Genomic DNA, 14627 nt, shown 5'->3' on the forward strand with positions numbered 1-14627 from the left:
TAAAACCCATTCTGGAGTCAGTCTCACTGTCTAGTTGGTTGTTATCCATTCCTAAGGTGTACAGAGTGGATCTAGTACACCTTGTGAATGAGCTTAACATTCTTACTGTCTTGTTTGTATTTTTCTAAAAGATATTAATTAATTAGATCCATTATATTGATCAAAAGTGACAAATACAATTATAATGCTACAAAAGATTTCTATTTTAAATAAATATTGTTCTTTTGCACTGTTCTTCACAAAATCCGGAATAAAGATTATCAGGTGCCAAAAAAAAAAAAGCAAAAAGCAGAACAACTGTTTTCAACACTGATGAAAATAAGTTATGTTTCTTTAGCACCAAATCAGCATATTAGAATAATTTCTGAAGGATCACGTGACACTGGAATTAATTACATTTCATAAAACATTCAAATAGAAAACTTATTTTGAATTTCACAATATTACCCTTTTTACTGTATTTTTTGATCACATAAATGCAGCCTTGGTAAACATAAGAGACTTCTTAAGACAATACATGTGTCATATCACTAGAGCTATTGAAGGAGGGACTAACCCTTTTCTCCTCTGAGTTACTAAAATCTAAAAAAGCACATTGAAAATACAACACTAACCGGCCCAACCCCGCAACACAGTGAACAGCGACGCAGCATCCTGGCTCCTCTCGGAACTTAGACTTCAGCAGGTTTAACCAATCATCTACAATCTGGGTTGGGGGCGGAGCTCCATCATCAAAGGGCCAGTCCTGCAGCCATGAAAAAAAACAAAAAAAAACACAAACAGCAATTTAGATTTTGCTGAAACAATTTAATGTCTTGTGTACATCTCAGAGCACTGGAGGGAACATTCGCAAAGTAAAACAGCTGAAGAACTTGAGATGTTTCACATTAGGCCTTGCAGAATTTGCCTGTGGAGCAAGGAATTGTGGGAGAGCAGAACGTTCTCATGAACTGTTTTTGGGCAGAAGGCCACAGAGATCTGGCCTCCTCCCAGCAAACAACACATTTAGCGAGAAAGGGCTGAGAGGAGAGAAGAGAAATATGCCAAGACAAAGCAGGAGAGGACGGACCAAGGAGAATAAGATATAACGTGAGGCTGGAAACGGAAGTTCAGTAAGGAGAGCCGTCAGGAGGAGTGCAGAGGACAGAGAGGAGTTTGCGGCAAGACGTATCGGGTTCACCAAAATGATGCACAAGTCTAATGTCATCCTAAGGGAGTACGGTAGTTTTCTGGTAAATCCATTTGCATCACTAAATACAGCTTAGGACAGCATTATCAACAGTTTCATGTAGTTATCTCGGCCTGCTTTCCATTTCCTCTTCGAATATACCAAGATCTGAACGCGTGAGAAGACTGGAGCTTGGAAACGTTAAAGAGAAAGCGTGTGTGGGCGAGTATGACAGATAATGGAAACGGACTGTCTATGCAGCTGTCTGGGCTGCTGTGCTCCTGCTGACCCGCAGACAGCTTCAGCTCACAGCAGCCTCTCACTTCCTATGCTCCTTAAACATGCAATGCCTAGTTCCCCATCAAACCTTATTCTTTCTTTTTTTAGCCATTCCATGTGTCAGTTGTGAGCGAGCCACTTCCAAAGATAAATGGACAAGGTTGAGGTGTTGAACTTGAATACCAGGGATGTAAATCTTTTCTCAGGTATTGGATTACAGCTGCAGTTAGATGCCATGGGCCATGTATCACACACAGTATTTTGACTGTTACCACCCTACTATGACAGTAAAGTTTAAACTGCTCTGTACCTTCTCTTTAAAATGCATATTGCAGGTTAAAATTTTTCAAATTAATATATAACCTTGTATGAAAATACCACATGAACCGTTAATGCAGGATTTGAAAGTGTTTTACAAGGCGTGAGGGCACAAATTTAGATGAAAAAGTGACGCTTTCCTTGACAGTTCTCAAAAACCGCTTTTTTCAACATCGCGTCATATTACGTCACATAAGGGAGTCGTGTTCCGCACTCTGCTTTGAGCGCACGCGAGTCAATGTGTTTTCGGTAGTTATTTCAATTTATCATTGTCATGGTAAATGATTGTGTTTGTGGAGGTTGCACAAACTCCAGCCTGTCAGGACATCGAGTCCACAGGTTTCCTAACAAGAAATAGGGCAGTATCTTCCGGGCCTCGGTGCGTTAGTACAGCTGAAGAGACTGGACTTCACTAATGCATCTGCTTCAAACACTGCGGTGGTGTGTAACTTAACAGATGTGATGGAGGCCAAGTGGAAAAGCATGGTCAGCAGTGAATGTGATCTAAACTTGTGTTTGCTTCTCCCAGTATATGCCGTCTGAGAGAGGAATACTGCAGGTCACCACAGGCTCCACAAGAACACAGCACTGTCATGTCCACTACACCTGCTCCTCTTTCCTCAACATGATGAGGCTGTTGGTGTATATCTAGCACAGCCTTCACCATTTAACTTCAGCCACACTTTAACAACACAGTGTGATACCCAGACTGAAAGATTGTTCAATGTTTTTAAACGGGTCAGATGGTATTTCTTTTGGTAGTATATGTTTGGTACATCTACACACACACACATATATATAAATATATATTAACAGTTGAAATGTGTTTTGAGTTGGGTATTAACAGTACTATGAAATAATATTTATGATTTAGTTCTGTATAAATAAAACTGAATTGAATAAACCATAAATGCAGATCTGCGTGATTGTGATTTTATTTTTTATTGATTGTCAACAAAATGGGGCCATTCAAAACCTTTATAAAGTCCTCCTTCCTCTGTAAACTATCTTCTAATGGCTGACACAACACATGCACCATAGGCCCAGCGGACAACTTGTCTGTATGCTATCATTATAGATTGTGTTATACCAATGGCATCAAAAAGTGTTACTTATAGGTAGTCATGACCTAAATAGAGTGCATGTCTGTAAGCTAACACTGATCTCTCACCAAACACCTGCCCTGTTCTCCTCACATCAATTCAATTTGTCTTCTCTGACCGTTGTTCTGTCTAATCCTGGCTTGTCCTGCTCTCTTGGCTGCATAGCAAGCTCATCATTTTATCTGTGGTCCATCATACGAGTATAAATACACATTTAACATTTCCTCAGCGTCCAAACTGTCATTGCGATCCATTATTTTCCAGTGGTTTAAATGGACCGCTCTCCCTTTTGATGCATCACTTCCGGTTTTGGCACCTTTCAGATGCGGAAGTAAAATTCTCACAAAAACGACTCCAGAAGCCTTAACAACGTATTTTAAAGTATATTTTAAAGAAAATCTAGTTCCTACAGTATTTTTCTATACATCGACTCACTGGAGTCTCTAACCTTCAATATGCCCTTTAAGGAAATAAGGATATTGTTCCCCTTCTAAGACCTTTGCTTCCTTATTTTCAAATAACATTCTGTAGGTCATGGAAAATAATCAAATACATAAAAGGAAACAAAAGCAAAGGTTGAAATTTCCTCTTTTAAATGAGAAACTTTGGCTTGCCTACATCTCCATATATAGCTGCTTTTAATACATTTGTAGATGCCACTATGTCTTCTACCAACCTAGCATGCAGAGCACAGGTGATTACAGATGGTAAATAAACTGAGAGGCCTATCTATCTATCTATCTATCTATCTATCTATCTATCTATCTATCTATCTATCCATCCATCTATCCATCTTTTCCAGCAGGGTCAGAACAAGATAATGTCAAGTGTAAACAAAGACTCAACACTCTTTGTAAGTTTCTTTCACAGGCCACTAAGAATGAGATGTCTTTATTAGACACACTCCCGCATACAGCACTTGTTGGTGACATCAGTAGAGCACTGGGTGAAATGACCTACTTGATCTGAAGAGGGAAAGGAGCATGTTTGAGATAATGCTTGTTCAGTTGCCCTTTTGAGATCAGGTCACAGAAAAGACCATTGCAAACAGGACAAAGCAATCACTAAAATTGCAGCACAGTTACTTCAATCCTCATTATACAATACCACGAGTATTTCTATTTTCATGGGAAAAATTGTAAAAATTTTAAACATGTTGAATTTTTTTAGCTTAACATGCTTTCTGAGCACATCAAACTGAAAATTAAGAGAAACAAGTTAAAAAAAAACTTTCTGACATCTCATGCGCTCACTTACACTCCTGTCCAAAATTTTGGGGTCTGTAAGATGTTTCTTCATGTCTTTAAAAGAACAATCTTATGTTCATTTATTTGAACAAAAATACTGTAAAAACAGTAATACTGTGGAATGTTTGTACATTTCAAATAAACGTTTTCCATTTGAATATTTTAAAAATGTAATTTATTCCTGTGATAGCAAAGCTAAATTTTTTATTTTAAATTTTTAGCCATTCCTCCAGTCTTCTGTGTCACATCATACTTCAGAAATCATTCTACCATGCTGATTGGCTGTTCAAGAAACATTTCTTTTTATTATTATTATTATTATCAATGTTGAAAACAGTTGTGCGGCTTAATACTTTTGTGAAAGCTGTGATACTGTGAAAAGAAAGTTCAAAAGAACATCATTTACTGAAAAATATCTTGTCTTCTATCTTATTGACCCAAACTTTTGAACTGCAGTGTATAGGAGCTCAATATTTACCACTGAAACGTAATCATAAAAGGCACAGTGAATGAACAGGGCTTAACACTAACTATGGCCTGGGGCCAGTGTGGGAGATTTAGACTAGCCGGCTGAAGAAATTAGTTGCTCTTTTGTGCAGGTGAATTACCACTGGGAGTTCCCAAGAGTGTAGCCTAGGCATACATGTGCCTTTTTATCAAGCAAGGACAGCTGATCTTGCAAAAAAGCACTGTGTCATTCAGTGTGGCAAAAAAAGTCCCTTTTCTTTCCTTCCTCCCCTAAACACTGTTCTTCAAATCTTCAATTAGATTTACTCACCAGGACCTGGATGCCCTCCTTCTCCACTGGTGCCTTGTCATAGGTGGCTTCACATACTCTCACCAATGTGTTCACCTCAAACTTCTTCAGCTCCTAAGGAGGGAGGCAGAGTGAAACGTGCGAGTAAGGATATTTGGGTTTCCCCTTTTGTGACAAGCTCATTCACAAAAGGCGGATCTAGACAGATCTCTTACCTCAGTGAACTTGTTGAGAGTGGAGTTGGTGGGGTTGTGTGTGATGAGGAATCTCATGCAGTCATAGGAAATCTCAACAGCGGCAGGGCGGTTCATGTTGGCAAGACGTCTTTAAAACAATTACAATGAAGTACTTATAATTCCTGTTTCTTTAAAAAAAATCTTTGGCTCAGTTTTCAGCAGTATGAAAAAATAAATACAGACAAAAAAAATATATATACTGGGTGCAATGGAGGGTGGACACTAGACTACTATAAGTACAAACAAAAGTCAAAAGGAGGGTGATCTAGTCCACAATGTTCAAAAGATGTATAAAAAAAAAGGGATGAGAAACTTGAAAGGAAAACTAAAGAAAAAAGGAGACTATCCTTCAGTCATCCAATTCAGACAATTGAGATTACCCCATTCAGGAGAAGAGTTTCTAATTGGCTACAGGGAGAGAAAGCTGTAAGGAGAAAGTCAGACGGGCGTGTTTGAGGACTACACGGGATCCCAAAAGGGTATAGAAGAGACAGACTGGGCCCAGTGTGCTGGCTGTCAGGGAGGCTTCTGGGTAGCGTAGTCCCGTGGGTGGCTAACAATTCACTTGTCCACAAAGGTGAGGTGCTGAGCCTGGCAGAACTCTCCGCAGACGGTCACAAACGCCATATATGTGTGATCCGAATCAACACAGAAATGCTGGAGAGAGGGAGAAAGAAGATACAGTTAGAGGAGAACGAAACCTCTTTGAATCAGCAGTCATTTTGTCATCCTGTAAATCCCTATGAACATCTTAAGAGTACTAGTGCTTAGCTCTGACTGATGATTCATCCTTGCTGCTACGCAAGCCAGTGACTCGTCCCACTGAAAAAGGCAATTTGAAGCAGGCAGGTGATAACAGCAAGTCTAGAACATCAAGACTAGTGCTGTGTTTGATACATCGATACGACAATGTATCGTCACAGAGATTTGATACAGCAGTCTCTGTATCGATATTGTGGCATGTGTGCAGCAGCGCACTGCGTTTAATTCGAATACAAGAACGCAGTTTAAAATGGAGTAGAAAAGTGCGAGGTTTCTAAAAAAATAATGAATAGAGCATAATATACAGGCTACAACAAGGTTTAACCTGGCCACAGAGGAACACAACAGAGTTGCCTGATATAAAGAGACGTAATCCTCGAAACAGAGCTTCCCACTTGCGCAATACGGAAATATCTGCTAAGTGTGTTACTTATCTTTGTCAACCTGGATAAACGCGCTTGCTTTCTGAAAACATTAGTTAACTTGCAGTTTAGCGATCTCCACTTCAATATTCTATTCTCCGAAAATTGTAATTCATCAAGTGTTCACTAGAGAGAGAGAGAGAGAGAGACAGAGAGACAGAGAGAGAGAGAGAGAGAGAGAGACAGAGAGAGAGACAGAGAGAGAGACAGAGAGAGAGACAGAGAGAGAGAGGGTCTGTATGTATGAATTACCACCGTTTTGCCGCATTTCTCTATTAACAGTGAAGCTGTGGCTTAAATTCCTTTAGAAACAATGATGTTACCAGCTCCTTGTGTTGAGGAAGATAATGTAGCTTTTGAGTGATTAAACTATTTTATTGACAAAATTGCGGGGCAGCGCTAAAAAGTTTGTGTTGCTGAAAGTCTGTGTTCAGCCGCAACGTGATCTGTTTGAGTGAACTTGTGTGCGTTAGATACATTGAAGACAGCACATTAGTTTAGAACTCTTCTAATTATTATATTTTTTAAAAGTAGAGTGCGTTCATTTATGCAATGATAACCTACCAGCAATGATAAAGACGTTTTTTAAATATATTAATATGAGTATATTACAATATAAATTTATTAGAATGACTACATTATCATCTATGGGCTTAAAAACAAGATACAAGCAATCAGAATATTGTACCTTGTGGGGAGTGCCCAATGTAAACATGAAACATATGCCATTACCTATATTGTACTGTGGTACAGTTATGGAAGCCCTTCATAATGCAGAGGTCAACTGCCTGCTCTGCCAATAGTTAGCAATGGCCCTATAGTATGCAGTGTTTAATAAACTGCCGTTTTACTAAATTCTGTTGAGGTGAAATTCAGTGCAGTCCTGTATCATGATACGTATCGTATCCTCTGTATCGTGACTACTGGTGATACACAGCCCTAATCAAGACACCTACATCCTGATGTGGCACAAAACACAAAATCTCTTGTGTCATGCAAAATGCAACAATTGCCTCTTAAATGCAGTCTTTTTCAAATCAAAAGCAGTGCATACTGGAGAAATCAGAAGGGTAGAGAGCGAATGAGAAAGGTTGACATGAAAAAGGACAGTACAGGGAGGGCTTGTTCCAGAGTTTCTGAAAACTCTAAAGCGTTCGCAAGGATTAAAGTCAGGCAAAACTTCAAACAGCCTCAACTGTTTCACAGTCCCACGCTTCTCTACTCGACTCGCCGCCCCCATCCACACTAAAAGGACACCCATCAAAGCAACCAAGTCATCTTGGCTCCCTGTTCTTAAACAGATTGAATAACCCACATTAAGAAAAAAAACAGGACACACAATGAGAGTCTTTACAATAGAAGACTTGGACATGTTGAGACAGACACAATTTAAAAAAAAAGGAAGATCAGAAGACTTGGACTGTCAACAAGTTGCAATTCAAAGAAGGAAAGAAGCAGTCTTGAATGCTAGATCCAACAGATGAGGCTAAATAGACGGCAACAAAAAGAGAAGAAAGTGGTCTCTTCAAAAGAGAAAAAGCAGCAAGACTAGGAATGTGATTATCTTATCAAAAGAGGACCAGAGCTAAAAAGCTCCCTCAGGACTTGAAGACCACAAGTGCTTTTTAAAAACATTCCCCAAGGGCCTGATGGTAAACCAATGGTTCAGACAGGATAATTGAGCTGCACAAGAAAACACAACCACACAAAGGAATAGGACGGTTGGAAAGAGATGCTTTTGTGATGCTGAGGTGAAAACGAGACAATGACGCCACTTACACCAGATATTAATATCAGTCTTGGTTGATCTGACCATAGTGTTAACATTTAGTGTTAATACGTGTCTCCTGTGAAGTCTGTTGTAGACAAAAGCCCTATTTGGATGGTAATTGTTTCTCATGTGGACAGCTGCAAAAATAAATTTACATGGCAACTCAACAATAAAACTTATGGATTCAGATGATAATTTATTCACAGTGGAGAAGCTAGTTCTGTGATCCTACGAACCCAGGAATGCACTGCTCTGTAAATAAAATGTCATATGCTTGGTATAATGAGAATAAATTCATTTTTAATAATATCCTATTTATTATCTGTTTATTAAATCTCCTGTTTAAAAATTGGAAAATAGACACGTCGGTTTAAATAATTTTGCATTTTCTCTCTCAAATTGATGTCATTAAAAATGTGGAGATTAGCAGAAATAACTTAATAAAACCTCTTATTTACATAAGGTAAACATAAAGCTGCTTGGTATAATTTTATGTATACAATACATTTTAAAATTGTATTGCATACTTTGTTGCCATAATGACCCATTTCAAATGTTTACATGCTTTTAGTCTTTTTTGTTCTTAACAGCTTCCACTCGCTGTTGTGGAGCAGGTATGAAATATTATTCATGTAAATATTTTCCATTTCAATAATAAATATGCTTGCAAATTACAACTAAGTGCAACAGTTACCGTACAGTGTTTGGGAGTGGTCAGAAAGAATAATAACAGAATTTTGAATCAATTCCATCATGTAAAATGTGGATTCAGATGGCAAATAAATTACCACACAACCTTTGTGTTTGTCAAAAAACAGCAGGTAATTCAGTTGGGGATTTTTACGCTGAGAGAAACAGACTATCTGGATTTGGACGGCAATAAAAATCTAACCCCTGTAAATAGCTTATGTCCCCACAAGAGACAATTCCCATTCAAACTGGGCCAAAGTTTGGGAGTCTTTCAACTGATTTGAAAAACAAGATTCATCTTCAGTTCAAGATTCAAGAGTCAGTTTACGCTTATACAGATGACCTGATTCTTCATTAAATGTTTGACATTTATATATTAAATGACTTGATATGAATTAACAAATAAGTGATATTAGCAAGGAAAGTTTTGCTAAATAAAAGCATTACTATGTAGTAAGGATGGGCATTCCAAGCAAAATAAAAAAATTATTCGATTATTATTCGAAAAATCGCACCCCTCCCCTGCATGCATGCACAAACACCCACAAACAGAGAGAGAGGGGATTCATGCTTTCAATCTGTATGACAAACTGTTTAATTCAGAAGATAGGCTAACCTTAACAAGCCATATATTGATTGTAATGTGCTGAAACATTAATATAATAAACATACCCGAATGAAGGCATTTAAAAACATAACAGTCCGTCGATTAGCATAAATCAACTGCTCATAAGGCTAGGACATTTCCATTTTAAAAAATTGAATCCCTAAAGGGAATAAATATACTTCAATATCTTCTGTCGTAATTACATTGTTGGGTAATTACTGTAAATTGCGGGCATCAGGGAGCCGTTATTAATATGCAGGGCATTGAAATCGCTTATGAACGCGTGCTTGTTTTTTTACTTTCACTTTTGAGATTAGATATCACACTCTGCAGTACTTACCACACATTTTACAAGATTAGATGTTTGTTAGTGGTGCTCAGGATTTGCAAATCATTCGCCATCATCCTATCAGTCATCTCTCCTTACTCTGTTTATGTGGTAAGTGAAATGTTATGTACTGTAATGTAACAGGCTACCGCTAGCAAGCGGCTAACCATGTCCCTTTAATCGCTATGTAGAATACGTTATTTGTTTTCCGCGTCATTCTGAATACGGATTCAACCACACCTCTAACCCAGTCGGGGGTGTTTGTGGTACGCACAGAACTCTTATTTGACATCGTCCCAAGTTACTGTAACCGTTATACGCTACGCAAGTCTTTTTTTATGCCACGCAAGTTCACAGTGTGCGCGTGAGACAATATGTTCTTCTATTGTCTTTGACAGCTTTTAGGTGCGTTATTGGCAGCGCCACCCTCTGCTTACACACCACAGCATCAGCACGGAAAACATGGAGAAATTTTTTAAGACAATAATCGCACAACAAATTCGATATTCTATAATTAAATCAACTAATTTAATATTCGAAAATTGTATGACAAAATGTAAATGTTTGGAAATACAGTTTTATAAAGCAGTCCTCCTCTTACATTTTAACAAACATAATAATTCTTACATTGATTTCTGGAGGATTGTGTGAAAATATTCTAATGTGATGATTTGGTGCTCAAGAAACATTTCTTATTATCGATGTTAAAAACTCGTGCTGCTCAATTTTTGTGGAAAGCTTTTTTTCTTAATTTATTGACAGCATTTATTTAAAAAAATAAATTATTAGTAATATTACTAATTTCTTTTCAGTTACTTTTAATTAGTTTAATGTAACGTATTTAAAGCACACAAAAATACAAATGTCAGCACACTGTTGCTACCAAAGATACAGTTATTTTATTTAAGAACTATTTTACATTTCAAAGCCTTTGTTTTAGTGTTGATTTATAGGTGGGAGTATTGTTTATTAGGGACGCATCAGAATGCCATCATGTTTACACTAAAAATAAGACCACCTCACAATGAGGTTTTAGACAATGTTTTCAACACTGATCGCCAAAAGGTATGCAAATACCAAGCATAAGCAATGCCAATAAAAGCTCTATAAGAAGCCATACAGTCAGGGATGCAGCTGTGTGAAATGGCGTTCCAGTGAAGGCCCTACTTCCTCTTGCTCTACTTTTACCAGGAACTCATGCAAATCAAACCACATTTGCAAGCCACTCCTGTAATTGCTACAACCAGAACAGATGGGAAAAAATGAGTGCAAAGTAACAAACAGTAAGACACAAAGAAAAGAAAAGGCAGATGGGCAGGGGAGAAAAAAAAGAGCATGTTTTGGTTACAAATCACTAGCGCTTTCTGCCGTTAAAGTCACTTGGTAATCACAAAGCCAGCACTAACACACTACTCACAATCTTCTCTCACTAGACCCTTCTAGCGTTTAGAGGTCACACGTTCAAACTAGGCAGAACTGGAACTGTCCGGTAAGACATTCAGTTTCTCTTTTAACACCGGAGGCGAGCCAGTGCGAAGGCTCTGCTGTGTCACACGTACAACCTGCTCAGTTCTCCTGCCGCTTATACAAACACTCACACACATCAGTTGCCTTGTGCATGAACGAACAGCGGACTGGAAAAAAGGAAGACTTCTCAGAAATGACAGTTTCATGTTGCCCACTGTTTTGTGAAATACTGTTGCTTGTTATCTAGAGGAGAAGTCACTGGGTACAGATCTCTGTCTGTCTCTCTCTTCATTTGCTCTCTTCCATGCCTTCCTCTATCTGAGCCCTCTATCCCTCGACACTATGCAGCTGGGAAAGTTTGAAAGGCCATACGGCTGCTCTCGTCATAATCTAGAAGTGTAGTGTACATAGTGATAATGAGCGCTCTATCGGAGAACACAGCAGCCCAAACAGGTGATAGAAGCAATACAGACTGTTTTATGTAGCGTGACCGAGCATATCCCATACTGTAAGAGCATCTTAATCTATCCACGTTGAAGTAATTGTAGGGATTTAGCACTACTACAAAATGCATTTGCAGGAACAGTTGCAGGAAAGTGTGACTCATGTTGTTATATAAACACTAAGGTAACAGGGGTCTGATGAGAGTGAATATCTAAATATAATTTAACCTAACTATTTATGGCTTTGAAAAAAAAAAAAAAAAAAAAAGAGCTAGGGATCACAAAAAATATTTAAAAGCAGCATCTGAGAACATGCTAACCCTGCCAACGTCGTCTGGATGCTCCTCAGCCAATGAAACAGATTACAGGGCTTTTGAAAGGCTAATATGCCAACAGCAAAGCACTGATCCTTTTCAGATCCCTCTGATTTGAGTAACAAATCCAGCTGGGCCACTGGAGCGGTGTCTTCATTCTTCATGATAATTCCAGTCAGAAACCTGCTGTAGATATTGGGTCTGTGTACGGATGCACATTGCACAGCATTTCAGAACACAGAACTAGGCCATGATTAAAGCAACAAACTGACTCATGAGAAATGAAAGTCGTTTGACTGGAGAGAGAGAAAAAATAAAATAAAATAATAAAAAGTATCAACAGCGGTACCTATGCTACATTCATTTATTTCACATTTTTCATTTCTACTTGATACAGCACTCTTTTTTTTCTCCTAGAATTCAGTCTGAGCTATCAGAGTCAGTTGCAAGGCCTCCCTCTCTCCTTCAGAGCTGTTAGAGGATGACTCTGAGATCACAGGCCTTGGGCTGAGGGACGGAGAGAGTGATCCTGAAAGAACCAAAAGATAAGAGCTGTGCCAGCTCACGCTTTGCTCAAACCTCTGGCTATACCACACACTAGGCTTATATTAACAAGTTACAGCAACTGTACATAGCCTTCAAGTATATCTCAAATAAGTAAATATTGTGTCACATTTTTTCCAGTAATTATTCAAGACAAATAAAAACAAATGATCTAAAAAAAGCAACATCAAACATTAGTATCAAATACTCTCAGAAACACTGAGAAATTGGAAATTCCATTAAACTGGTTAACAGGAGACAGTAAAGACATTAATGTTGCAAACTTTTATGGCTGTTCTATTGAGCTTTCTATTCAACAAAAAAATCTTGAAAAAAAAAATGTTTTGTGGAAACCATGATACATTTAAGCAGCACAAGTGTTTTCAACATTGACGGTAAGAAATGTTGCTTGAGCATCAAATCAGCATGATTTCTGAAGAATCATGTCACAATGAAGACTTAAGAAATTCAGCTTTTAGGAATAAATAGTCGTGGCCTAGTGGATGGAGAGTTTGACTTGTAACCTGAAGGTCGTGGGTTCAAGTCTCAGGTCCGGCAGATTTTGTTGGTGGGGGGAGTGAATAACCAACACTCTCTCCACCCTCAATACCACGAATGAGGTGAGATCCTTGAGCAAGGCACCGCACCAATGGCTGACCACTGCTCTGGGTGTATGTTCACTACTGTGTGTACACTTGGATGGGTTAAACGCAGAGCACAAATTCCGAGTATGGGTCACCATACTTGGCCACACACCACTTCCCTTTCCCCTTTCCTTTAAAATAGAAAAGTTATTTTAAATTGTATTTTCACAATAATAGTGTTTTTACTGTATTTCTGGTCAATAAATGTAGCCACACACTTTTCAGACTTCCTGCAATACAGACAGTGTCATGTTCAACTAAGCATCTCATCAAGACACGGTGCTAACATGATTGGCACACACATATGTACTCCACCCTGCTGAGAGAAAACATCCACCCATGCATTGACAATTCACAGAAAAACTCCCAACAGCACTGACGCATGCTATTCCCACGCCAAAAACAGAATGAATGCATGAGAGCACAAGAAAAATGTCCCTCAGGTGTCAAGGATTCCCTGGAGATTTGCCATCGATTGCTACTTCTGTCTGCTTGCCACTTAGGCGAACAGCAGCATACTGATCATCTGTGAATCTTGCATGAGAACATGAGTGTGTAAGTGTTACCACAAAAGTGCAAAGGCTTCACTTGTCATCTCACTCTCACTAGAACTTCCGCAGCTTCAAACATGCACCGCTGTTAAACACTCTCTACTCCTTTTCCACTACAAAGTATGCAGAAGACAACAAGCAGTGAGGGAGCGAAATGTGAGCATGGCTCAAAATTAATTTTTTTACTTGTTAGCACTTTTTAAAGTTAGGAGCACCAGCAAAAATTTAGGAGCAGCCACCAAAAATGAATGAGCACCACAACTACAAATTATAACAGATTTCATCTTTCCATTCTTAACTTTAATGCAGATTTTAGATTGCTGTCAATCATCTACTCACTGCTTTCCGCTGTCAGGTGACAGGGACCTAACTACTGCGGGAAATGTAAAGGGCTGACAGATTTCTTTCGTAAACCACCTAAGTTAATCTGAGTTTGGTTAAACAGAGAGAGAGAGCTCCTCTTCGGCGAGGGTTAGCATGGTGTATGCGGTGTTAAATTTTACATTCAGCTCTGGCAATTGCGTGGAACGGATGGCAGCAAGGGGTGTACGATATTGACAAAAAATTCTCTCTATATTTTCTAGGATTTTATCGATAACGGTAATTAGACAATATTTTGCTTAGTGTGATATTGTGCTGATCTTAAGGACTACCGTGGACAGCTGACTTGGATATTCTTCATATTCTGTGTGGTGGTCAGTTCACAACAGTGATAGAAATTAATCTTTTCCAATAAGTTTAAATTGATTTTTACCTTTTATGGTCATTTTCACAATTAAGCCTTTTTTTAATAAAAGTGTGCATCATCATTTGAGTCAAATTCTTACATTTAATCAGTCAATTAGAATAATAAGACATTTGGGCTGTTATCAAGCAAATTAAATCAGTATCAACAAAATTCATCTTTGAATTTGAATTTAGAATTTCTGAAGTGGCATTTAGATGCATTTACACACTGCAAGTTAAATGCATTCATG

General features: G+C 38.4%; 1 protein-coding gene across 1 annotated transcript in view; it reads right to left on the reverse strand.

Moving 5' to 3' along the window:
- The window catches only part of LOC306885282 (protein tyrosine phosphatase type IVA 2-like), a 28418-nt gene that overhangs the window by 3061 nt on the left and 10730 nt on the right, over positions 1-14627 (reverse strand). The window contains exons 2-5 of the mRNA XM_079441705.1: positions 5489-5765; positions 5088-5196; positions 4894-4986; positions 615-745 (exon numbers count right to left, since the gene is read on the reverse strand). Coding sequence (XP_079297831.1) covers positions 615-745; positions 4894-4986; positions 5088-5196; positions 5489-5493 — 338 coding nt within the window. The 5' untranslated portion in view covers positions 5494-5765. The remainder of the gene's footprint in view (positions 1-614; positions 746-4893; positions 4987-5087; positions 5197-5488; positions 5766-14627) is intronic.

This window comes from Barbus barbus (genome assembly GCF_936440315.1).
Source record: "Barbus barbus genome assembly, chromosome: 19".
Taxonomy (NCBI): domain Eukaryota; kingdom Metazoa; phylum Chordata; class Actinopteri; order Cypriniformes; family Cyprinidae; genus Barbus; species Barbus barbus.